At 35.3% G+C, this 26,774-nt stretch overlaps 5 protein-coding genes across 6 annotated transcripts; 3 read left to right on the top strand and 2 right to left on the bottom strand.

Annotated features, from left to right (window-relative positions):
• Positions 1-1,687: 1,687 nt before the first annotated feature.
• Positions 1,688-3,647, top strand: LOC132048387 (bidirectional sugar transporter SWEET6a-like). The gene is made up of 6 exons (XM_059439293.1): positions 1,688-1,782; positions 2,209-2,245; positions 2,327-2,543; positions 2,749-2,910; positions 2,996-3,115; positions 3,201-3,647. The coding sequence occupies exons 1-6, from the start codon at positions 1,737-1,739 to the stop codon at positions 3,318-3,320; spliced, it is 702 nt and encodes a 233-aa protein (XP_059295276.1). The 5' UTR covers positions 1,688-1,736; the 3' UTR covers positions 3,321-3,647.
• Positions 3,648-4,642: 995 nt separating this feature from the next.
• On the top strand, positions 4,643-8,385 carry LOC132047191 (peptidyl-prolyl cis-trans isomerase, chloroplastic). Its single transcript, XM_059438136.1, has 7 exons — positions 4,643-4,980; positions 5,556-5,842; positions 6,346-6,545; positions 7,205-7,440; positions 7,549-7,691; positions 7,857-7,928; positions 8,029-8,385. Exons 1-7 carry the CDS (start codon positions 4,800-4,802, stop codon positions 8,254-8,256), a joined length of 1,347 nt encoding a protein of 448 aa, XP_059294119.1. The 5' UTR covers positions 4,643-4,799; the 3' UTR covers positions 8,257-8,385.
• A 1,292-nt stretch (positions 8,386-9,677) lies between these two features.
• LOC132047192 (uncharacterized) lies at positions 9,678-16,594 on the bottom strand. 2 transcript variants are annotated; one of them, XM_059438137.1, is made up of 20 exons: positions 16,428-16,580; positions 16,167-16,318; positions 15,248-15,285; positions 14,864-14,886; positions 13,841-13,947; positions 13,703-13,754; positions 13,528-13,612; positions 12,804-12,894; positions 12,033-12,071; positions 11,787-11,854; positions 11,631-11,693; positions 11,472-11,527; positions 11,311-11,384; positions 11,086-11,178; positions 10,903-11,004; positions 10,725-10,805; positions 10,561-10,652; positions 10,375-10,390; positions 10,164-10,274; positions 9,678-10,073 (listed from the first exon to the last, which is right to left on the bottom strand). In XM_059438137.1, the coding sequence occupies exons 2-20, from the start codon at positions 16,287-16,289 to the stop codon at positions 9,972-9,974; spliced, it is 1,416 nt and encodes a 471-aa protein (XP_059294120.1). In that variant the 5' UTR covers positions 16,290-16,318; positions 16,428-16,580; the 3' UTR covers positions 9,678-9,971. The 2 variants fall into 2 exon arrangements, 1 of the variants encoding a protein (XP_059294120.1); XR_009412815.1 differs by having other exon boundaries at positions 10,057-10,073; positions 10,359-10,390; positions 16,428-16,594.
• Positions 16,595-17,700: 1,106 nt separating this feature from the next.
• On the top strand, positions 17,701-20,693 carry LOC132047194 (photosystem I assembly factor PSA3, chloroplastic). The gene is made up of 3 exons (XM_059438140.1): positions 17,701-18,148; positions 18,788-18,952; positions 20,023-20,693. The coding sequence occupies exons 1-3, from the start codon at positions 17,777-17,779 to the stop codon at positions 20,344-20,346; spliced, it is 861 nt and encodes a 286-aa protein (XP_059294123.1). The 5' UTR covers positions 17,701-17,776; the 3' UTR covers positions 20,347-20,693.
• A 471-nt stretch (positions 20,694-21,164) lies between these two features.
• LOC132047193 (formate dehydrogenase, mitochondrial) lies at positions 21,165-25,844 on the bottom strand. Its single transcript, XM_059438138.1, has 6 exons — positions 25,670-25,844; positions 23,727-23,898; positions 22,444-22,984; positions 21,953-22,077; positions 21,693-21,805; positions 21,165-21,581 (listed from the first exon to the last, which is right to left on the bottom strand). The coding sequence occupies exons 1-6, from the start codon at positions 25,748-25,750 to the stop codon at positions 21,468-21,470; spliced, it is 1,146 nt and encodes a 381-aa protein (XP_059294121.1). The 5' UTR covers positions 25,751-25,844; the 3' UTR covers positions 21,165-21,467.
• Between the last annotated feature and the right edge of the window lie 930 nt (positions 25,845-26,774).

Consider the following 26,774-nt stretch of genomic DNA (forward strand, 5'->3'; position numbering starts at 1 on the left):
GTCTTTAAAAACGGCAGAAGTGGCTTTCAATTCTTACGTTCGGAATGGCTGAATGTGGCCATAGTTTGTCTTGAAACTTTCTTCCACTAACTCATTAATTTACCCATGTTTACCCCTGTTTTCATAATTTACTTCTCCTTTTTCTCTCAATTGATTACACCACTCTTCCACTTCTCTTCCACTTACTTTTAGGATGAATTTCTTCAACTATAAATAGTTGATCATCCTTATCCAATGGTGTGTGAAAAAATATTGGGGAGTTCTTAAAAAGTGAGGATAAAAGAGAGTTTGATGTAATTGAAGAAAAGTGTTCTTTTGGTGGAGCTTTGAACTCATCATCTTGTTCAGATATTGTTGAGTTATACGACGTTGATGGGTCATTGTATCCTGGAGGGGACAAGTCAGAGTGTTACTGCTGGATCGGTGAAAATTATGCCGCAGTGGGTGCTGGATCTGTGAAAATTATGCCGCAATGGGCCTGGATCTCATAAAAAAAAAAAGCGAAATATCCACGCCTCAACCTGAATGAATTATTTATTTTTATTCATTTTATTTTTCAGCTATAATTTATTGTAAGTGGTGGTATCTTCGCCAACCGTCACAACTAATTTTGAAAGAAACCTACTTGTAATAATATTACTACTGTATGAGTTATAGTTGTAAGTAAATTGGAGAACTAATTTTCAGCAATTTTTTTATCTTGTCATTAATTGTCTTGGAATTGGGAAAGGCCGAAAGGGATACATATTTGCTTATTGTGTTCAACAAGGGGTACTTAATTGCAAATAAGTAGGAAAAGGATACCAATAACGTAACCTACTGTAACTAACTGAACGAAACACCCGCCGCCCCGCTCTTTTCGCGTGATATTCTGTTGAAAATAAAAGCATTTTTTGCATATAATAATAAGATATATATATATACAGAAAAAAAGCCAATATTTTATCCGCACTTTATGTGTGATTCAACTTAAATTTTCAACTTTATAGGACATTAGTAATACTAAAAAACTAATATTACTTTATGGATCATATTAAACAATTATAATCGGTTATTAGTTTAACCTTCATCTTTTAGATTTAAGTTATAGGCAGTAAAAATGTAAAAAAAAAATAAAAAAAAATCACACGGTAACTGTAATTTAACATGATTGTTATTGCTCTTATACAGTTATCACTTAGTTCTAATTCAATAATTAATTATTGAATCATTGCATGGAGTTTTAATTTTCCATACTTTAATAGTTTGAAGTTTCTTGTACTTTATAACTTATTACGTATATAAGATAATTGTTATTGATCTTTTCAAGTTATCACTTACTGCTAATTCAAAAATCTTTAACTATTGAATCATTGTATGGAATTTTAATACTTTGAAGTTTCTTGTACTTTATTAACTTATTTAGCAAGTAAATTTCGAAAGAAATCATGGAATAACTTCTTCTTTAAAAAAAAAAAAAATGAAGATATGATAAAGGTGAAAATAAAAAAATAAAAAGGAAACCTCATTTAAACAGGATTGGGTTTAGAACAAGTTTTAGATAAAAGAAAGGAAGAAAGAATCCTAATTAGTTTAAAATGTGGATTAATTGCTTGCATAGTCCAACTAAAACTGTATAATCTTTTTATATCTATATAAACACACCTTTCTTCCCTCCATCACATTACTCAACACTTTTCTTCTCTTCTCCTTAATAATAATTACTCTGTTAAGCTCTTTCTCAAATTCAACCAAAGATGACGATTAGTGTAGATCATATTCGTTTTGGGGTCGGCATTGCCGGTATGTTTTTCAATCCTCTCTTTTATTTTTCCATACTCCAACTTATTGAATGTTGCTCTGTTTAGAATTTTAGTTGATTCATGAGCTGTGTGGATTGATTCTCTGATTGCTGCTGTTCTATGTTACTTAATCAATTCGAATTTGTGAATGAATTGAGTTCTGGTGCTTCGATTTTGTTAAATTGAACCGTGAACTTATGCTGTTTTAGAGATTGAGCAACTTTTTGTTAGAACTACGTACTGCAATTTATCAAAATTCTCATGGACACATGCATGGCAGCATTAATTAGGTGTGGAATGTATGAATTTAAGACTGTTGACATACATACATGCATGCATGATGGCTTCATCCATGTTTGTTTTATACATGCTTAATTATACATGATTAAGTTTCTCTAATGTTCAATCTCTTCTTCTTCTTTTGCAGGCAATATCTTATCGTTCCTTCTCTTCGCTTCACCAATGTAATATATCTTCTTCCTATGTATTTGCATCCACCCATCAATTGATTAATTATGATGCTAATTTGATTTATGTGATTTCAGGCCAACATTTAAAAGAATCATCAAGAACAAATCGGTAGAGGAGTTCCACCCGTACCCATACTTAGCATCAGTAATGAACTGTATGACGTGGATTTACTACGGCATGCCTTTTGTTCATCCACACAGTGTTCTTGTTGTCACCATCAACAGTGTTGGTCTCTTCTTGCAGTTGTGTTATCTTTCCATATTTTTCTTCTACACCGGCAAAAAATACAGGGTAACTATCTAACCAATCTTCAAATTTATGTACTGTTTATCTCTGTTTTTTGAAAATATTTACGCCACGTAGCCCATACTTTGAGTTTGTTACCTGATTTAGCTATTGGGCTACGTGGCGTAATAATTTTCAAAAACTGTATATTTTTGAAAATTTGATTCCTCCTTATGGTTAGTTTCCTGACACATAATGTTTTCAATATCAGGTACACATAGTTGGCATATTGTTAGCTGAAATCGTGGGGGTGGCTGCCATCGTAGCTGGAACCATGATAGGCTTGCACACCTACGCAAGTAGAACCATGGTCGTGGGAATTCTTGCTACCATCTTTGGAATTTGTATGTATGGAGCCCCTCTATCAGTCATGGTATGTACAAAGGCTTACTTCTGGTTCATCATCAAACTAGTTTGTTTTCTACTCTGGCTAATTTTTCTAATTTTCTTGAAAACAGTACAAGGTAATCAAAACAAAGAGCGCTGAATCCTTGCCATCGGCGCTTTCCGTTGCATGCTTCCTTAATGGAGTCTGTTGGGCCATCTATGCTCTCCTCAAGTTTGACCCCTACATCTTGGTGAGTCTTTCTTTCTTAAATTTCATGTCCAGTAATTATTTACCTTCGAATAGTAATTGACTTGTATAATGTTCTGATTGTGTAGACTGGAAACGGAGTTGGAGCACTATTAGCTGTCATTCAGCTGGCGCTGCTCTTTATTTACCACAGTCCGCCTAAAGAAGATGAGAAGCCATCTAATGTGGAGCTGGCACACATCGTTTGATTTTCCCAAACTCTCAACAGAAGACTATTGATCCCCCTTAGATTTTGTTTTTACTTTTTCTGTCATTCCCTTCCAATTTTGCCCGGGAATACGGATTTATGCGGCATTTACTTTAGTGATTCAGTTTTTGTAAGTACTGTTAGTAGATTCATTAACTCAGTTAGTAGTAATTTTTTTCTTTATCTGTTGTTTTTCTTTATACTGGGCATGCAATAGAGAGCACATATAATCTTCACGTTGTTTCTCTTAACTTCCATGATTGCTGGCTTCCTACGTACTTTCAATAACTGAACAATGTATGGTTTCTAACAACTCAAAGTTGAGCAATTTTAGTAAACTAATTAGAATCTTGATCCTCCTTTGTCCCTAATGTATTGTTTATTCCAAATGCTTCTTCAGTGGATGCAACCAGCAAGACAAGTACTTTCAACATTTTGTACTTTCAGAGTCTGCAATCTTTCACCGTTGCATATCATGAGTAGCAATCTAGCTTCCAAGTTACATAACAAATTGAATAATGATATCTCTATAGCTTTGACATTAATATCCGTAATCCGTATCGAATGAAAGAGTTTTTGTCCTTGAAGTAGTCATCAACTACTTCTTTAAAAGTAGATGGAGATGTGGAGACGACTTCAAGAACTGTTTGGGCAACCAAAGAATTCAAATAAGGGGATTTTTTCAAAAAAAAAAATTATGCCAAGAGAGCTCAGCAATTTATATATATGCACAGAGAAAAAAATATTTTTTATCCTACTTATATAGTAACTAGTATATAATTTTTCTCCTTGGCACTGCAATTAATATTTAAAAAAAATATTGGTGAAATATTGATTAAGCTTATTTTTTAGCATTATTAAATAATTATTTCGAATAAAATAGTACTAATGCTTTTCCAAGTGAAACAAATACAACTTCAACTATCAAATTATTTCAAGTTTTTTCCACCTCAACGTCAAATATTCTGTATTCTTAGGCTTCAACTAATTTCGCGCCATAAGATTCTTACGCAACCTCTCAGACGTAATTCAAAGCGTAAAAGAACGCTGTGACGTTTGGTCATAGATTTTGAAAATTTATCAATTTGAAGTAAAATGCATGTCTAAACAAATTTCAATTTTTAAAAATCACAATTTCAAAACTCAAATTTTCAAGTTTCAACTTCAAAATGTATGGCCAAATGGGAGCTTTTAAGTGTAATGTCCCGGCCCAATTCAGCTATAAAGCCCAGAACCCACTAAACGACAGCGTACTACAAGTGAAGTGATACTATTACCATCTTATCCAAAGCATGAGGTTGACCTGAGTCTCTAGTATTTCCCAATTTTATCCTTATCTCTTTCCACTCTACTCCTGTCCATTACACCAAATTTTCAATTTCTTCATTAATAACACACACATTTGTCAATTCTTTTTTTTCTCCAAACCCTAAATGTCCTCCAGTTTTGCTTAACTGTGTAAAACTAGTTGTAAAATTCAATGGCAGCTTCAGTTTCCTGCCACTATTTTTCTTCACCATTAACAACTTCTACCAAATCCATTAAGCCTACTAAGCTCAATTACAGCCATTTTTCAACTGCTCTTAATAAAAGTTCTATCCGCCATTTTTCTCCTCTATGTTCTTCACAACGTTCGCATCCTTCTGATGATAAAGAGGCAAGTTCTATTATTTTTCCCATATGCATTTCATTCCTTTTTATGTTGTACGTTTCTTCAAAATGAGCTAGTGGAAATGACCTGTAAGAGTATGCGAAATTTACAACATTGACCCTCTGTTAATAGTTTGGCCTGATAATGTCCCTATGGTTGCTCAATTGGGCCAAAAATGCCTTATTTCACACAACATAGCAGAAAACTAATAAAGGCATATCTGGACTTACACGCATACATTAAGGGCATACTTGGTCCAATTTAGCTCCTAAATGCAATTATGCTACAACTTGTGAAATTGCATTTATGAAGCAATTTGGTTAAATTGTAGTGAATTTTCTCACCAATTTTAAGGCATCACACAGGCACATTATGAGCCATTTTTAAGCAACTTAACGTGCCATTTTGTACAATTTAAACTAGAAGTTCTATCCGAATTCACTGCCTTAACCGTACTAGATTAGGTCTAACATTTGTGAGTGACGAAAAGACTACATTTAACAGTTGTTTCTAAAGTTCCCAAATGCATGTTTTGAATGTTTAAGGAACTTATATGATGAAGATTTTTCCTGAACCTGCAGAAAGATTGGTTCTTGTCATTGAAGAAATGTGTGACTGCAGTTGCATTGTCAGTTAGTTTGATAAGTGGACTACCTGGCTCGCAATGGTTGGGTCCCGCTCATGCGAGCACCCCCGCATTGCCAGATGTCTCTGTATTGATCTCAGGGCCACCGATTAAGGATCCAGGGGCGTTGTTGAGATATGCATTGCCTATAGACAACAAGGCAATAAGAGAAGTCCAGAAACCCCTCGAAGATATTACTGATAGTCTCAAGATTGCTGGTCTCAAGGCGCTTGATTCTGTTGAAAGAGTAAGATTCCGTTTTCTTCGTTGCTTCCACTTTATTAGGGTGTATTAGGTAGAACAATGCTGCTATGGTATTTAGTACAATGTTTGGTAGCAAAATTAGGCTAAGTTGTGGGACTTCACTTTCGATGCCGCACCTATGTTGGATTCTCCAAAAGTACACTACTTTTGGAGAATCCGATATGCACCCGTTGACATTTTTAAAGAGTCCGAGCAAACATAGAAATTAGGTCTAGTAAAACTAATACCAATACTACTTATGGTGCCTATTCAGTACTATTCTTATACTTATACACCCTATTCAGAACTATTTGGAAATTATTCAATGCATATCATTTTTAATACAACAAACCAAACAGTCAATAAGAAATAATGTCAGCATTACTAATTCCAGCCTTACTGATCCCAACATAACTTGTCTTCGAACTAAACGATCCCTATTGGTTTGAATCTGCGCCTTATGTAGTTTTTAGATTCGTAATGGTGGTTCGTATTTTAACTGTGTAGAATACAAAACAAGCATCGCGATCTCTCAAGGAAGGGAAAACCATGATTGTTTCAGGACTAGCAAAGTCAAAGGCTGACCACGGCATTGAATTGCTAAACAAACTGGAAGCTGGATTAGGTGAGCTTCAACAAATTGTTGAAGACAGGAATCGAGATGCTGTTGCACCTAAACAGAAGGAATTGCTTAATTATGTTGGAGGGTAAGTAGCTGAGTCTACTTATAAAAATACTATTGATAGCTTAGTTAGCGTTGCTCTTTTGATGCACATTTTCATGCATCTTGTGAATTGTAAAGAGGAATGAGGTGTCGGAAATTAATTTTCTGTTTTATGATGCATCAGTACGGCGCTTGATTGCTGCTTCATGTACTAAATTTGACTTCAATTGAAATCAGTCAGAGACATATAGACTGAAAAAGACACCAATCATGCACAGACTTAGCCAAAAGTGTCTGTTCTTCTTCCCTGAATATGTATTGGGTAGCTGGGTTTAGGCAAAGTCAATTATCCATATTTAGTGTTGTATTTTCTGTGCTTAGTTACTGGAATGTTCTAACAGATTGGTGTCAAAACCTTGCGTTCAAAATAACTTTTTCTTAAGAAACTTTGACAAAGCAATTGCTTTAGTAGATTTTGTGCCACGGAAGTGCAGAAGTGTCACTGGAGGGATGCATGCTTCTTATTCCGGTTTGAATACCAACATAAGAATTTTGTTGGCTATGGACCAATTGTAGGAATATAAAGTGAGGAGTGAGGACAACTTTTAAAAATGGTGAATTTCCAAAATTATGCTTTTCTCATTTAGACCCCCTTGTCATTGACTGCAGCTGAGATCTTCCTGGGGCATTCGATTTCTGCAGTGTTGAAGAGGATATGGTGGATGGATTCCCATATGAAGTACCTGAAGAATATCAAAATATGCCTTTACTGAAGGGAAGAGCAACTGTAGATATGAAGGTCAAAGTTAAAGATAATCCCAACCTGGAGGAATGCGTATTTCGTATTGTTCTAGATGGCTATAATGCTCCAGTTACTGCTGGAAATTTTATAGACTTGGTGAAGAGACATTTCTATGATGGCATGGAAATTCAAAGAGGTAAGCTAATGATTTTTGCTCTGTTCCTGCGAACCAATGGACAAATAAGCTGTCTATGCACATAACATGTATATCTTCTTGAAACTCATTGTTGTGGATGTTCTGCAGCGGATGGGTTTGTGGTCCAAACAGGAGATCCTGAAGGTCCAGCTGAAGGTTTTATTGACCCCAGTACTGAGAAAACCCGGACAATACCTCTAGAGATTATGGTGATTGGTGAAAAAGTACCATTCTATGGAGAAACTTTAGAAGTGAGTCCATGAAGTTGTCATTTTGCCTCTAAATTTAACTTCTTAGTGTCCTACTCCTGATCGCCTATTTTCTCTCCAGTTGCTCAGTAGAATCTATAAACAGTTGCAATAGAAACTACTTATTCCTTCTGTATTATTAATAAGGCTCTCGCATAATTTCTACAGGATCTTGGTCTATACAAGGCTCAAACAAGACTCCCTTTCAACGCTTTCGGAACAATGGCGATGGCTAGAGAAGTGAGATACCTTGACCTTTGATGTTGCATCTGCTTATTTCATGTAACTTTATTTGATGGCCTTATATTTGCCACAACCATTTGATTATGGTTACTTACAGGAATTTGACAGTAACTCTGGATCAAGCCAGGTGTTTTGGCTGTTGAAAGAAAGTGAGCTGACTCCTAGCAACGCCAATATATTGGATGGTCGATATGCTGTTTTCGGTTATGTGACACAAAATGAGGACTTTTTGGCAGATCTGAAGGTGGGAGATGTGATAGAATCAATACAGGTTGTATCTGGCATCGATAATCTTGTGAATCCAAGCTACAAGATTGCTGGTTAGACGATGTCGTTCAAATGATGAATAATAGGAATTAAGACCTGCATTGGGTTGTTAATAAAACTCTGTGAAGAGCATAATCATTATTTTCACCATATTATATTCAGCACTTTCAGTTTCTTGCTTCTGAAATTTCATCTCAAGGTTGGGATAAAGGTATAATAATCTGAATCCCCAGGATTAGGCCAAAAGGTACCATTTTACATTACACTCAATTCAGGAACTAAAAATGTGCAACAATCTCTGTGTATTTGTTTACCATCCCTCGAAATCTTTAACCACAGACCCATTCATAATCCGAACTAATAATTCCCTTGCTATTGCCCAACGAACAAAACTTGCCTTCATCCTGTGTTTATACCAAATTAATGAATGCAACATATCTCATATACGCACATTTATCATTTGATTGGTAATACATATTCACTTTAATTTTTAACTGCTACGGTTAAATTATTTGGTTTGGAATAAATACTGTGCGGAATAAGTATTTACGACAGATCAGAGCGCGAATAAAAAGGGCGTCCTCCACTTATCAGACCTAGCTAATTTTGGTAACTAGACCGCACTATGACCAGCCAGCTAATTTGAAATGATAAACAAAATGGAAACCCAAACAACGGACCTTATTTGCCAAGAGCTTGGTGCCCAAATTGAAATTTAGGAGAATGTTGTGGTGCCAAGTAAGAAGTCCATATACAATAGTTGCATCGTAAATTATGTGTTCAGAATAGTTGAAGAAATCATGATAAACACCAATTATTGGAAGTTTTTCCTCGTTTTATTTTTGTGTTTTTTCAATAATTTAAGCATTCAGAAACTCACTGATGTGAGTAATTGAAATTCAAGTTGAATAAATCCACTAAAAGAATAGAACATTCTATAACGATAGATTCTGTATTAAAAGTAAAGTTTCCATAAAGCTTGTCAATGCGGGCTTAGGATATCGGTTTGTTCCCGAATAATTGAACGGTTTGAACCCTCTCAAACAACCAGCTCCTCTCAGCATGGTTGCTACAGGAACACATACAATTTGGCATCACTGTCACGCATGCAAAAATCAAACTACAATGAACAATCTAGTGCTGGTTAGTGCAAAACAGGATAGTTATATCGATCTCAAATAGAGAAGCACGAGAATTTGCCAGTTAATATGATGAAGCAGAGAGATGACTGGTAAGAGTGTTCCATGGAAGATCAATATTTTTCAATATATGGCGGAATTAAAGAAGCCCAAGATTATACGAAGACCCAATCAAAAAATTGATTCCTGCCACTGCACCAAGTTTACAAATCTCAGGGTTTTAGATACCTTTCTGCAGTTGCAACTTGCAAATTTTCCTCGGTCAAAATTGAGGGTACTCATCTTGAATAGAACTGTTGCTCTTTCCTTAAAAACACAAAGCAAATAAACAAACTATAAGTACATAAAAATCGCTAATATATATTCACCAGCCCTTGATTAGAAGAGAAGATATTATGGAAATGAGCATCTGCAATATTCGAAAGTCAGTAACAAGAGTCCCTTGTTTCAGTAGCATTTCGATAAAGAAATTGAAGAATACGGGGGGGGATATTATCATTTCTACAAAAATTCTACTATAACTCTTGAGAGCCCTTTCACGTGTCATTTGAAGACCTCTGTACAAAAATTGGCTGCAATATGTCGCTTGAGATATACTGTAATCAAATATATCTACTGTTGACTGGGTCAAATATCATATACGGCGTTTTTTCTTCTCTGGTGTTGCATGAACCTGTGCTTTTATTCCATAAGTCTTCAACTGGAAATTTTCAAATGCGTCAGAAATAGCTCCCACCTGAAAATTTGAGTAGCATACAACAAAACTGACATCAGACTTAATGGAGAAGAATACAAAAAGTAAATGCAAAATTTAATCTGGACAGACCAGGTGGGCCTTTTTGGAGTACACTCTCACAATCATATCTTGATATGATGTTGGCAGCAAGTGGCTGATACGATCCTCAGGTATAGAGAACTTCTCGTCACTTTCATAATCCTGAATTTCAATTACTAAGAGTGAGGGCAAAGGTGAAAGGCAGACAAGAAAAGTAATTGAATAGATCTTGATGCTAAAACTTATAGAAGCCAGTCTGTACCTTGAAAAAATGGATACTGGCAGAGGCAACACGTCCAACCAGCATACAAAGAAAAACAAACAAACAAATTGGAACTCAGAAAGGTAATAAGAGGGTTAGTGGGGTTTTGGGTGGGGGGGGGGGGGGTGGATAGAGAAATCCTGTGCAAGTGCAAGAAATGTATAGAGTAACCCCTTTTCGACAAACCTTTCAAGCGGATTATGCCTTCCACGAGTAAGATCTATCCTGACATTGGTCACAGCAACATCCTCTTCGTTAAGTCTCTCATTGCTACTTTTCTGTAAGATAAAGACAATTACCATAGAACTACTAAAGGCTCCCAAAAACACAGACTACTATGTGTTAGCTACCTGCGAACACACAATATCATGTGCCGTAACATCCTTGAAATGCTCTATTTTGTCTCTTGGGACAGCATACTCATTACAGAACTGCAATGTGCAGAAACAAGAACTGACCGTCAACTTCAAACATTCCATAATACTCATATAACGTGCTTAATCAACACCCATTAGATAACCTCAGTACCTGGTACAAGTCCCTTCTCCGAATGCGAAGGATCAAATCCCTAGATTCCTTCAGTTCTGGGTCTGGAGCAGTCTCGATGGTTTTTAAAATGGTATCATCCAACTACTTCCACATACACAGAGAAATTAAGTTCATAGTTCCATGAATTAAGGAGATTTAAGCTAACAAAAAGACCAGGCCAACCTTCCAGTACTGAGAAGGATGCTCTATATGAGATGCTATCTGTAGATAATCATTTGCTTTCACTAGTGCATCTACAACCATCAGCTCTATTGCCTGCACAACAATGGGATAACAAATTCAAAACGTCCACATACACTTATAAATGACATACAAAATGATTACTTCCACATTTCAGATATGCTGGTGAAAGAATCAGTGCACAACTTCGTCAAATTAGCTATGTACCTTCACTTTAGCATGAGTATAAACAGTTCTGTGTAGATCCGCTCGTGTGGCAAATAACTTGTGGATGGTTAAGTCTGAGGATTTATCCACACAAATAGTAAGACCACAAGTCAAACAACTAAGTAAAAAAAATTAAATCCTGTTAAGACTTCAGTACTAACAATCTTTGGCTCGATAGCATATCTCATCTCCCAAAACTCTCATTGTTTCCATTAACCTGCAGAAGATGAAGACAATTTCATGGTAAAGAATTATTTTTCCTTTCTCCCAGACATTTGTGAAAAGATGCCATGTAACAATAACCAAGAAGATGAAAGGACCTCTGGAACTGAAAATTGCATCCTAGAGCACACGCTCGGCTATCTCGGACAATGTAATCAAACCTGCAAATCAATGAAAGCTTTGTTCAGTGAAAAAAAAAAAAAAAAAAAAGGTTGTCAAAGAAAAGAGAATAATCTATGGTTGAGAAAACCAACTTGTCAACATCGATTCCATTCCGGCCATTTGCCACAATATCATATAAGAACTGTTTCTCCCTTGAGCTCTACATATCAATCAAATTGAAACAGTTTACAAGTTTCAAAATTGGAATATGATGTGAAAAGATGAGCATTAAAAGCTAAAATTTCCAGATTGAAGTGTAAATGCATGTCAAATGAAGACAGTAAAATTGCAAGAATCCCATTTTATTAACTGTGTATGCTGGAAAGCAAAGGACTTACTTTTGTCAATGCAAACTTGGAACTAGCAAGTATCATTTCCTGTGAAAGATAGATGTCAAAAGGCCACATTAAAACTTTTCCTGCTTACAATATAAACAAGTCTGATGATCATTTGTGGCATGTACAATCAATTGGCTTTTAGCTGCATGAAAACAATAACTCATATGAATGGTGAATAACTTCATTATCTCGACCAATGGAGTCTTAACTTGGTCCTAGAATTCCTTTACTAAGATCTAACATCAGTTACCACTGAAAAGCATTGTAACTCAGCAGAAGCTTTTTCTTTACTAGTAGCTCAAGACTTGAGAGAATTAAATGAAAGAAGCTATTTTCCAAAAACACAAACTCTCTTTAAGCAAACAACAACAACAACATACCCAGTATATTCCCACAAGGTGGGGTCTGGGGAGGTTTGAGTGTACGCAGACCTTATCGCTACCTTGGGAGGTAGGAAGGTAAACAAACTCTCTTTAAGCAAATAGCTGAAATCATCTTGGACACCTCAAATTCAATTGCTTTTGGAGACAATACAAGTTCCCACAAATATCATAAATTATAAGCAAACCAAGATTCTCATTTCGCATGATGTCAGATGTAGCTTGTCAATAGTGTAGCATAAACATGTGAAAGAGATCAAGAGACTACCACTAATTCGTATGCGTAAGTATGAACCTGATAAACGCTAATATTCTCTAAGCCTGAAAGATAGGCTTTGCGCATGGTTGTGATGAAACCACAGGCAGCATAAATCGAAATAATTCATCTTACCTTGACCTTTTTAATGGTTCCTGAATCAATATCAATATGACGCTCATCAACAATGTGATCAATCATATCCACTGACATTTGCTCATGAGACCTAAAATACAATGTAAGACAAGATGGTCATTAATATGCACTACGCCATATAATTAGATCACCTCATTATGAGTACAAGAAGCTTCAAAGAAACTTGAACAGAAAAATATTTAAATAGTTAACTAGGAAAGATTTTCTCAAATATAGACACTACAAGCAGCAGGCAGGAGCAGACATGAAGACTCGGAAACAACTAAACAAAACCACCATATGCCAAGGTCCTCCACCTCGATAAATTACAACTTTAGGATTTCCAAAACATAATGTCTGCTATAAGCATAACTTTTATTTCCTGCGGTTAAGTGGTATAACAGTCAAACTAGTTCATGATTGAGCCATATTGATTGATTGATTAATTGGTTGAAGCTAAAAAGGCAAAACAAGGACTTGCCCAAAGACTTGCATCCAAGGAAGGCAGTATGAAAGCATTCCCTCTCTGAAAAAGCAAAATCCATTTCTTTCTAATTTGAAAAACTGCTGCTAAGATCGAGTATGTTGCAGAAAATTACAAAAGATATCTTCTGTTGAAAGTTTAAATTATTATTAGCCAAGAAAAATTGAGTAGCATGAGAACGTGACAGATATCTTTGAGAGGTACTTGAGTAACAGAACACATTCCACAGAAAAGAATTACCAGTCCAATCCCTTGCGAACTTGAGGAAGAAACTCGCGTTCAAACAAGTGACTAAAAGGTCCATGGCCAATATCATGTAGAAGACCTAAGAAATTCAAACATAAAGGAAGGAAAGCATCATTTATTCTGCATTAGGCAAGAGCAATCCATGCACAAGGCATTCTAAATCACTTACCCGCAAGTTTCACTGTTTGTATATCAAAGTAATCAATTCCAAGCTCCATACCCTTTAAAAGGAATACTAGGATTACATGAGAACCCTCAGGCAGTATCAAGTTGAGAAACCAAACTAAATAGTGTACGCAAATCATACTTGGTGGGTTTTAAGCTTATGGACAGCTTCATTGGCAAGCCAATACACTCCAAGGGAATGCTCAAATCTAGAATGCACTGCTCCTGGATAGACCATGTGTGCTACACCTGAAAGTGAATCAAAGAGCTCACGCTAGTAAGAAATCCAAGCCACTACCAGGCCACTAACTCCCGGAGTTACAAAGTTTCGACCAACATTGAGCATAACAGTAAGAGCAATGGCTGCATCAAATAGTGGGAGGAAGATAGATGATGGAAATTTCTCCAACAAATATCATGGATCTCATTTTAATAGAAGGTAAAATCTACCCATTAAGTACTAGGAGACCATTTTGTCTTTCTGTAACTTGCATGGGATAGGCTTGTAACCCTTGGACCTCTGCCTCTGCAAAAGGCTTGTTTGGGAAATATGCATACAGTGATGCAGGGTTTAAAAAGCTAATTATGAGTTCTTAAGTCATCTTTACATGAATATGGAGAATTTGCATGACCTAGATAGCATATGTCTTCATAGGACACTAAGAAACTAGAGATCTTGCATTTTCCTTATGAGCATCCCACGACAGTCTATGCAACCACAAACCCAGATACCACTTAAGTTGAAAAATTATTGACATCTAGCAAGTGTGTGATAAATATTCTTCACAGGCATCAAGTGTCACTTTCTATTCACAAAGCGAAGCAGAAAGTTGCAGACAGTTCTCAGAGTAGACAAGAGGCAGAGATAGTTATCAAATTTATCATAGTTCTGCTAACCAAAATCACTTACATTTAGACAAAAATACAATACAGCTTAATTAAGACTCTTATGGCATCCCACATTTTACCAGTAATATGCAATAGTGAAAAAACTAAAATATGGGGATGCCCAGCATTTCAGGAGACATGTAGATAATAGATGGCAAACTTCTTCAAATCACACTACAAATCCATACTTAATCACAAAGTTAAAAATTGCACGTTCTAACTTAAACAAAGGTTGCGACCGTGTACAAAAAATATGGAACAAGGGCCAGTAACATACCTAGTTGTTTAAGTTCACGAAGCCTGGAAAACAAAAGAAAAAATGGTTCAATAACTCTTATCAGAAAGTGTTGAACAGATGAACGAAAAAAATAAATGATTAATAAGATGACCATCAGGTCACAGGCAGATTACAACAAATATGAATACAAATACTCAGACCAAGTGCATATATTTACAATCTGCATGCAACAAACTGAAATCAACTACTACTACGCCTCAATGCCAAACTAGTTAGGTCGGCTATATGCCTATATGAATCCTCCATATCCTTTCCACTCTGTTTGGCCCATCTCATTCCAATGGTCGATTTTCTTAAGACAAATTAGGAGTTCTCTAAAACTACATGATAAAGAAATTAGAAGAACATGATAAAGGTACTTGCCTTTGAAATTGTTCTGTGTCAATGAACTTCAAGTAGAGCTGCAAAGTTCAGAAAAGATTAAACTTCCAGTACTTTGCGCAAAGCTCACAATAAGAAGTTAAGAACATATATAACATTAATGAAAAACAAGAGTGTAGATCTGGAATCAGAATGAGAAAGCCGTAAATCATAACGCCCTAGTATCTCTCTTGCCTGGTAAAGGCTCACACACTATAAGAATAAATGCTGGCGAATTAATTCTCCTTGATCTATTGGATAAATACATGCGCCGAAGAACTGCATCACAGGTTAACCAAGGATAATGTTGGAAACCACTTTGCTACTTCCATTTCTTGCGAGATTGATCCATTCAATTCAAGCAAAACAAACTTATGAATTTTGACCTCGATATGCTTCTCGAATACATTACAAATGAAGAAAAATCATCTTATCTTGTTAATTGTAATGGTGACTAATCTTTCATGAAATCAAAATGAAATTTAGTCATACACGCCCAAAATGAATTTTCTATCTTTACAGGCTTTTAAAAATTTATGAATGAAACTCAAACTATTTCTGAACTCATTTATTCCGTCTGACTGTTACCAATTTTTCCTAAAATACCAGTACAGTTTTGTTGATAACTTACCATAAATAAAATTGTAGATAAGAAAATTTAATGAATTGCCACTAAAAAGAGTTCTGACTTTATTTATTCCATTGACAGTTACTTTGAGTACAAATTTTGGAATACGAATATAATATTCCTGAAATACGAGTACAATTTTGTCTATGACTTTACTCTAAAAAACTACAGCATACATACTTAACAATTGAAATATCTGTATATAGCAAAACAAACAAAATTAAACAGTTCTAAATTAGAATAGTGCGTCTATAAGCGTATATGGAAATGCAGAAGGTTATAAGGGAGACATACAGGATCGATATAGATGTTGCCGTGGACGTTGTCATGGATTTGCTTAGAGAATCTGAGATCTTGAGACGAAGCGAAGTTGTAATTTGAAGTGAAACTGACTTCTTCATTACAAAAAGCTCCCATACTCACCGTTAACTCACTACCTCACCACTCTACACAGCAAAACTACAGCATATAATAACGGAAAATTGCAGTAAGTAAAATAAATAACCTAACATTCGCATTCAATGGATAATGGTAGAGTAATTGCGAAAGCGTTACATACCGTTTGAGATGACGAAAGGAGAGAGAGTAGCTGGCTCAGAAGAATATTTGATTTTGCAGGAAAATGGGAAAGGGAATGTGGGAGTAGTGATGTAGTACTGACGCCAAAGTCTCTCTATTTCAATAAGTATTTCCACAAGTAAAGTCTCTTTATTTTAATTTTAATTTTTTATATAGCTGCTGCAGCAAGGGATACAGGCGTCCATTAGGGAATTTGGGCCAGAGAGGCAGTGTGCATTTGCCACAATCGATGGGGTTTCAGATATTGCTTTAATTTGACGTCACTATTTGAGTAATTTTGTAGAGTATTAGCTGGAATTATTTTGGAAAAAGAAAATGTTAAGCCCCCGTTTGGCCACAAAAATTATTCACTTTATTTCAAAAAAAAATTTCACTTTTTTCGGGAATCAACCTTTGACCATGAAAATTCCGAATACAACTTAAAGTTGTATTTCGGAATACCAAAAACTCAAAAAACTTATTTTTTAAATTTTTTTCACTTTTTTACAACTACATTTCACCAAAAACTACAATTTCAAAAATTATGGGCAAACATAACTCCAACTCCAAAATTCCAAAAAAAGTGAATTTTATTTTTGTATCTATGGACAAACGGGGCCCAAATCTTTTAAGAAGATATAAGATGTGTTTAGTTAATTAATTAATCTTCACCAAAAACAAACTCTCTTATAGATTTTATAGTTCAAAAATATTGATCTTATGTTTGCAATTTGAGAATGGAGGGCTTTCTATCTCTCGCTCTGAATTTGTAGGCGTGAACACATGGAAAGGAATTGGGACATTCCTCCTGCTAATCTTTCTAAACAACGCCTAGTTTGTTTTTTAATTAAAAACTACTCTCTCAATCCATTATATGTTTGACTAGAAAAAGAAAGTCTAAGGGGAAATGATATTAGAATATTGATTAAAAAGTTAATTTGAAAAAAGAAAAAACGTCATACTCTATTATTAAAATTAATTAACTTAAATAAGTGTATTCTATTAGAAAGTGATCGGCATATCCGTCTTCTGACCGATTATTATATTCTTTAGTTATGACTCTTTTTTTTTCTTTTTTTTTTTTTACGATAAAATATAAACACAGAAAATCAGTAAATAAACAATTTTGTAAATTCAAATTGTATATAAGATAATGAAAGATTCATTTGCTCAGCGGCACTTAATTTAATAGTTTTATTTATTATTAGAAGTATTAAAGTAAAATATACTACTAGTATTCCATTATTTTAAAGTAGATAATGAAGCTGCAGAGTCAGATTCCGAAAAGATAACTAGAAAGGGGGAATATCAAAACAAAAGATTGAACGTCCACCACATGTAACACCATGGTGGTTGTCTCCTCTCTCCACTCTTCTTCCATCTCCATTTACTGCAACCCAATCTCTCCGTCACTTATTTACTTTAGACGTGTCTATAGATTTCCCTCCACAAGGAATAATAACAAAGCAGCAGCTTCCAACTCCAATGTCTTGCTCGTTAAGGCTTATATGGATGAGACTACAAATCCAATTTCCAGTTTTGCTAATAAGGTCATTGGTTCCCTCCCTGTTGTTGGTCTCATAGCTAGAATTGTCAATGAAGAAGGTGGTGTTGGTGGTGATTTTATTGATTTTGCTGAGTTTAGGAGACGGGTCGGTAACAAGTGCTCTGTTAATGATTCTAGAGCTTTCTATGAATTTCGAGATCGACATGGCAAGGTAACTTTTACTTGTAATCAACTAGCTTGGCTTGTTACTTCTTCATCTGTAACTATATAGTTGTAATTGAATTTGACCAACGCTTAAAAAAAATGTGTTTTTTTCACTTTCTTGACAAGAAAAGAATTGCAACTCATAATGAATATTTGAAATTTAATCTTAAACAAATGAACTAATGTAAGGTGATTTAGCAACTGAAATTGTCAAATTGACTCATCGGAGAAGTGCACAAATCTGCTTCAAGTCTTCAACATTGCCACAGCCTTCAAAGCGTCATGCTTTTAGCTGCTTTGTTTCATTTTATTCTATATGATTATTTTCTTTTTCTTTTTTATATGTTCCAAAATATTTCTATATTTACGAATTCTTTATTTTGAACTTCTTATTTCAATGCTTTTATAGTCATAGAAATGTCTTAAGAAAGTTAAGACAAAAAGTTCTAAGGATATTTTTGGTATGTACCAAAAGTCTGATTTTCTTTTCTAAACGTCGTGTTTAGTCCAATATTGCCATGTAAAATAGAATGAAATAGTCGGAAGTCTTTTTTTCGATATTAGCCTGTCGAAAAAGTGGTGATTATGCATAATATTAGAGGTCTCAAGTGAAAAATTGACCTTGATATTGTTCGCCTCTTGATAGACAGGGGATCCTCTGTATGTGCTACTATGCTGTTGGTTAGCTGCAGTGGGAGCAGGTTTACTCAAATCTGAGGAAATTTTGGAGGGAGTAGCAAGGCTTAGTTTAGCAAATGATATTGAATTTGAAGAACAAAACTTCATTGCGATGATGAATGAAGCAAGAGAGGTTAGCAAGATTTCATTTGCCAACAATTTTTAGCTTCTTTTTATTTTCATTACACTACTTTCGACCTTATCAGTAAAATACTAAAATGTATAGCTTATTTCCTCCTTTGTCTTCAAAAGCATACTCCAGCTTTTGTTTTTGTTTCCTTCTTTTGATGTGGGACTCTGCTTCTATTTTACTCTAATTCTCCAAAGACGTTGGTACAACCGTGTCAGATCCTCCAAAACTTCACAGCTTTTGGAGAATTTGACACACGAATCACGATTGTATTATTGGAGGATTCAAGCAACATAGCTCTGCCTAGCTCTTATTGAGAGGCTTATTAACAGTACTATATCTAGTAACTTGATGTTTACAGCAGCCTGTAGTAACTTTAACATGATACATGTGATAGCAATCAAACATAATAAATCTGTGTATTGAACATAATAATAGAATACAAACTACTTACTATAAATTAGTAAGGAATTTGGCGTACTGTTTGAGTCATGGAAGTTTGATATATGAGTAGGTCTTCCTCTCTATAGCCTTTCGTCAAGATGACTGAGTCAATGGGCACAATCATTGCACACTCATTTGTCTCTCTCAAAACGACATTATATTCAAGCAGAAGACAAAGATCGTGTTTATATAAGGTTAGAGAAGGGACCTGGCTGCAAATAAAAAATGTGATAAGTCCTCTGATTATGGGCTTCGTCATATTTACCCTACAATAGATCCATGGTGAAGGGGGGCCTTGGAGCAATGGTAAAGTTGTCTCCATGTGACCTATTAGGTTCAAGCCGTGGAAGCAGCCACTAATGCTTGCGTTAGGGTATGTTGTCTACATCACACCCCTTGGGGTGCGGCCCTTCCCTGGACCCTGCTAGCGCGCGGATGCTTTGTGCACCAAACTGCCCTTTTTAGATCCACCAAGCACATTATGTGCACAGTTAAATAACCATATATCGCACTTATGTTTGAGCTCTCGTTTATGGACTACCGTTATACCCGGTACTGATAATAACATAAATAAAGTATTTTAGATAATGTAAGCCATTTTTTTCTCACATGTTCCTTTATTCTTGCAGAAGCGGGCAAAATTGGGAGCTCCTATACCTAAAATCCCCATGGAAATTCGAGCTGAGAAGGCTCTGGAAGCTGTACATGTGTGTTGCTTTGGAAGGGATCTGATTGAAGAAGAAGATGAAAAACTGCTAACTACCATGCTTACTGCTGTCTTTCCTACAGTCGGGCAGCAAAAGGTAGAAAGCTTTGTCAAAGAGAAGGCAAAGAGAGTGGCAGATGGAACTGAAGAAATCAAATATACAGAGCCCAAGCAGTTATCAAAAGAAGCAGTTCAGATGCAAATGAAAGACCTTGAATTTCTTAAGAAAAACAGTTTGAATCAGTAAGGAATGGAATTTATCATCTCAAAGTAGATTTAGGTACTGGTAGCTAGCACCAAGAGGAAGATTATCCCACAAACTTTTGGTGTAGGAAATCACATTCACATGTCATGAATTGACACATCTTCTTCACACGATGCTGTTAACTAATTTGACGGTGCATGTGTATGCTCCCGGCTATCTTTCTTTTGTAATCAGTCTGCATTTTCTACTTTCAATTGAAAGATACAGAAGCTCCGATTGTATACTAGAATTACCTGTTGCTATATACTAGAGTTGGCTGTGAAAAACTGTTCAAACGATTACTTGTTAAAAGATTCAAAAGCTTAATTATTGATTTTTAGTTTTCTCTACATTTTAGATCTCGGAGGGAGTGTTCCCTATTCAAGTCTTATTTATGACAAAAATAAGCACTATTGCAAGTACCTGTAGTATTATGATTGATGTTACAGAAAAAAAGACTTAACTATAAATAAACCACTCCAATATGCACCCAGGATAACTATGGATATGGTCTTCTTGGGTGTCAAACGGCACATACACCACATTTATTCGCTTATATGTGAAGAAAAAGGTCATTTAAAAATCTGTAGTTCCGAACTATGTCAGTCAGTCTTTTCTTCCCCATTACATTAAAAGCAAAATACAAGGTGATGTCATATGCTTTTTTTGATTATTATAATAAAGAAGCTTATTGGTATTTAATTTAAAAAATGGTGATATTCTGTTTCACTCCATTGTAATTCATTCATTTTCTTCGCAAGTTCTCCCTAGCGTCGTAGACAAGATTAACACAGATACGGCAACAAAAAACTACTAGCAAATAAGCAGATAAGAGAATTTTTTCATCATAAAATTGTCCAGGACAACACCAGTACAACTATCACAGCAAGGAAGTTTCCCAATTATAGTACTCAAGAAAGACGATGGAGGATTATACATAGACCTCCTTCACAAAAGGGGACATGTTTAAATCACAAATGTGATGTTACAGCGAACCGGAGAAAAACTGCATTACAGATGTTCTAAAAGAAGATAAGTAGCCACTTTTTCAGCTTATTAAAGACACGACTTGCTAGTTTATTTGACACAGAAACCTGCACACAACCCTAAGGTACATTAACGATTTAGCGATACTGAGGTGCCAGCTCCCCATCCTTGACAATGTAATTTTCGGCAGGGAAATCCTCACCCTTGAAGTACCTGTCCAGCATATCCTTCGTTCCAGCTGCATACCGCAACTGCAAAATATCCCATAACAAGCTTTTATCAGTTTGCTTGCATTAAAATGTCATCAAAGTAGAGAATGAGCGAAGCCTATAGAAATTGGAGAAAACTCAGTATTTACCAACCTGTGCATCAATGGTAGTCCCAGAAATGTGCGGGGTCATAGCTTGGTTTGGCATGTAGCGCCATGGATGGTCCTTGGGAGCTGGTTGTGGGTACCAAACATCTCCACTGTATCCTAAATTTGGGGGAAAGAAAAGAAATAGGCAAGAAAATTTCAAAATTGAGAAGAAAAAAAAAAAAAAACTAATGATGTGATGTGTTCAAATAATATTGAAGCCGGGGGCTCATTTCTGGATAATGTGTTCTGGTGATATTAAAATACCTGCAATATGACCACTGTTACAGGCATCGACAACTGCTTGAGTGTCCATGATTGCTCCTCGAGCATTGTTTACAATTAGAACTCCCTTCTTCAACTTCGCAATTTTTTCCTTGTCAAACATCCCTCTGGATCACATAGTAAAAATTGTGAGGAATTTGACATATAGCACATGGAAATGAACAATGACCTTAGTGACATGAGACTGATATCAGTATGGAAGAAAACAACTCCAACATCTCCAAGAATCTTAAAAATACTCCATTGTTTATCTGGCGACACTAGTGGGCGAGAACAGTTATCATCTTACTGACTTCTAACTGATGACAAAGCTTCAAAAAAGAAAATTAAAGGAAGAAGTAAAAGGAAATATGATCTCTAAGGACATATCACCGTTCAGTGGTTCATATAAAAAGAATATCAAATGTTTGTGCGTCAAGCCAAAAGGTGAAAGAGAACTTTTGCCCAAGCAATGAGAGAAACAGAAACCTTACTTTGTTTTCTCTGTAAGAGGTGTATTGATGACCACTATGTCACATTTTGCGAGCATCTTATCAAGATCTTCCTCATACTTTGCTCCGATTTGATTCTCTAGCTCCGGATCCATCTTAAGACGATCATGGTAAAGAAGATTACAGTTAAATGGCTTCAACCTTTGTAGTAAGAGTCTACCAATACGTCCTGCACCAACAGTTCCAACAGTCTTGCCTTCCAAATCATACGCTCTGTGCGCAATGCCAGCAACATTCCACTCCCCATTAATAACCTGATGATGTCCAGGCAGGAAATTTCGGACAAGAATTAAGATTCGCATCAGTTCATCTTCCGCAACTGAGACAGTATTGCTTCCAGTGACCTCTGCTACTGTCAATCCTGCAGCAGCAGCAGCTTTCAGATCAACATGATCTGATCCAATTCCAGCTGTCAGCAGAAGTTGTAAATTCTTTGCCTTCTTGATCCTTTCAGCCGTTACATAGGCAGGATGAAAAGGGGTAGAAATCAACACATGGAGATCAGGAATGTGTTTCTCAAGCTCTGCAGACAGAAAGTCATGGAAAACATAAAAAGATTATAGATGGACACACACAAAAACTTTAGCTCAAGGAGAAATTTCATTGTATAGGGCACAGTCCAGAATTCAACAGTAAAAAACAAAGAGAGAGAGCGGTTTGTGTACCAGACTAGTACACCATTATCATAATAAATGATATCAAGCAAGCATTTATACTAAGCATGTCATCCATCAGAAAATCTTTACTAGTAAAGCATCCATATGTGCACTCTACTAAACAAGCCTCTGCAACTTTGGTAAATTTCTTGTCTAAATCACAAAATTTACCCTTAGTTTTATCAAACTACAACTAAACTCTTGACGTATAGACATGTTGCAAATGCACACACATGTCATGGCAACTACCTCATAGTTGCCAAAATCTTAGTCACAATTCACTTGCAGCAAAGGACCACCACTAACAAAGAAAATATTTTCTACTCGCTTTGCTCTTTATCTAAATTAATGTTCCTGATATGACCGTTCAGTTCTCCTCACAGGAGCCATTTATTTAAAACTTAACTACATATATTCATGTTTTCAATGAAAAAAACTCCTCAATTTCAGCTGCATTCCTGCTCCCAAATTCAATACACAGAGACAGAGACTTATGCTGGATTATAGTAGTACAAGAATGAAGGACCAAGGGATTATCTTTAGAAATGCACAGACTTCAATGGAGGTAAAGAATGGAACATATGAGATAACAGATTAGCACTAACTAACCACAATCTGGTCCTTCTTTGTCAGGGGTGACTATGTACTGATGACCTTTAGATTCTAACCATTCACGTATCCCCAAGGCATTTTCTGCACATCCCAAAAAGTTGGGGTTCATTTCAGCATACTCATTTGCTTTGTAGAAGACACCAACAATCTTCTTGCTACCAGGGGAAGCCTGTAAAATAATGAAGAAAGAAAAGGTGAGTGGACAGAACATACATGGATATTTTAAGGTCATACAGCAAGCTAATATGTGCTAAACTTATAATCTTACTCCCAAAATCTTGTAGATGCACCAGTTAAAAAGAAACGGACTAGGGGATGAAGCCAATTCAAGTTCACCTCAAGGCAATTAGAAGCTTGAAAAGGCGTATTAAAATTGATAAATTCATGAAAGATAAAGGCAATTCAATATACTTGCTTTGATTATTTTCTTCCAAGCAGTCCCTCCGGTTTCAAAAAGAGTATTAGACTTAGCCATTTGCATACCTCTAGAAATACTACCTCCTAAGCAAAAATAGATAATTTAACTAAACTACCCCTAATTAAAATAGGTATTGAATTTGGCCACTTAACCCTTAATAAGGATAAATCTGAAAAAATAAAATTAATTTTTTTTTTTAATTTGGTAAGCGGTCATCCTTTTAAAACAAAAAAAGAAAGTCTAAATGAACACTCTTTTTGAAACAGGGGGAGTAACAATTAACAGGAAATTATGAGTTCCATTGTCCTGAAATATAGGGAAAATAAAATTTGGTTTAATAAATAAACTAGACATGAAAATCAGTTAGTACAATTTGTCACTTCATTAAATATAGTTGAGATGCGTTTTACAAACTAATTGGTGATAGTTGAGGTGTGTTTTGCAAACTAATTGGTGATAGTTCATGTAGGAAATTCTCACACATGATAGTTCAGGTAGGAAACTCAAAAAAATGTAATACTTAAGGTGTTTTTTTCACCATTATCTCTAAATATAAATAAGCAATACATTATAAGTAGTATATACATCTTATTTATTCCCCCGACAAGTAAAAATTATTGTACCGAGGAAAGATTTTCCAAATCGAACTTATATAGTAAAAAAAAAGTAATAATAAATTAGCACGTGAAGATGCAAAGAAGATATGACACAAGTGCCTAGTGGCAGGCACCCTGCTGCCATTATCCTTGAGACCCGTGAAACGTTTCACTCTTCACCTACCCCATATAAAAATTACCAGAAATGGCACGTGAAAATTCAAGTAAACAAGTATCACGTGTAAAGATAGGAAATAAACTGTTGTGGTCCTAACGGCGTTAGATTTTCCGTTAAAGCAAAAGCAATCTATCATATAACAAATAAAAAAAAACAATAGTACTCCCTCCGTCCCAACTCCCAATTTATAATTTATGTGACAATTTTTTCCTGAAAATTTTTAAACTAGTTTCAAAAGAAATGACACATTTTTAATTTTTTATATTCAGTAGTAATAATTTAACTTTAAGATTATCATTTTAACCCTAACGAGATTATTGATATTTATGCAAATATTTCTGGCTTAATTTAAACCACAAATTTCAAAAGTTTAATTTTACCCTTAAATTTTATTTGCAATAAAACAACTACAGTAAATTGGCCACATAATGAAAACTGAAAAAGCCATTTCATTTGGTTTGGGGCTGGCCAGGGTAGGCTAAAAAGCAACAAAAAAAAAAAAAAAGACCAGACGTTTAATTGGTAGATCGTCGTTAATTTCTTCTACCCAAATCGAAGACTGAAAAATAAAAAATAAAAATTGTGTGTTTTCACTTTTCCGCTGTTCCAATCCTCATTCACTTGATTATCGAAGGATCAGAAACGATCCATGCCGAATTCAGTGAAATCATTAAACAAGGGGCGAACACTAGTAGGTCAAATAAAAGAAAAGCAACAAATAGGATTGAGGAGAATTGGCTAATTATACCTGAAGTTGTCTGGTAAAAACTAAGGATGAAGGTGAAGCAATAGCACGAGCTGCCTTAGAAGCCACACGCCTCATCGCCATCGGATTTTTTTTTTTTTTGGATTTGCAGCAAAGAGTTGAGTTGTACTTACTAAAAAGAGAGAAGAAGAAACACCACTTGGCTGAGATGATTATCATACGAATGTATCGCCCCTTTTATGGGAAAGGACTGTACTTAGAAGCGACCTGCTTCTACTCAAATTAAATTAAATTTATTTGGGTACGTGCATATACAATCGAGACACGTGTACCTATCATCCTAAAGCATGTGACCTTATAAGATGCAAAAGCCAACATGGATGATTCTACTATTTTAGTGTTTGACTTCTCTTTTGACCTTCAATGAAAAATTGGTTACAACTTTAAGTTTGAATATCTAAATTAATTTGTTTCCACGTCTGTTAAAATCTGCAAATTTAAAAACTTTCCTGAAAAGAGAGCAATTGGATTCGTTATAATCCCAACATTATGTTGCTTACCTTTGTTCTTATGTTTTTTTTATGGTAGTACTTTCATTATACCTAAACTAGATTAACTAACTACATTGTTACTTATTTTTAAGCATCTGAAAACTTAATTTATACCATGTCATATTCCTTTTTGTCTATGTTTTTCCTTTCGTGCACTTGTGTGTGTGATCAAGTAACAGAAGAAATTAGTATGACTAAACAAATAATTTTATGACTATTTTGAGAGTTGATAAGTTTTACGAGAATCTTTGAGAGCTGAAAAATTTTACGAGAATCATTGTGAGTTGATAAATTCTCTCTCACTTCACTCGCATTTTCAAGACTAATAGTCTGTTTGGCCAAATTTCGAAAATCAACTTATTTTAAAAAATGTTTTTTTTTAAGTATTTTTTGCTAAAAGCAATTAATGTTTGGCTAATTAATTTTAAAAGCACTTTTGAGCAGCAATTGGTGTTTGCCCAAGTTTTTAAAAAGTGTTTCTAAGTGTATTTTTCTCAAAAGTGCTTTTGAGCAAAAATAATTTTTTTTGGCTTCTGAAAAACTGTTTCTGTTTTTCCCTAGAAGCACTTATATTCTCCTAAAAGCTTGGCCAAACA

Source organism: Lycium ferocissimum, chromosome 2, assembly GCF_029784015.1.
Source record: "Lycium ferocissimum isolate CSIRO_LF1 chromosome 2, AGI_CSIRO_Lferr_CH_V1, whole genome shotgun sequence".
NCBI classification, from domain to species: Eukaryota; Viridiplantae; Streptophyta; class Magnoliopsida; order Solanales; family Solanaceae; genus Lycium; species Lycium ferocissimum.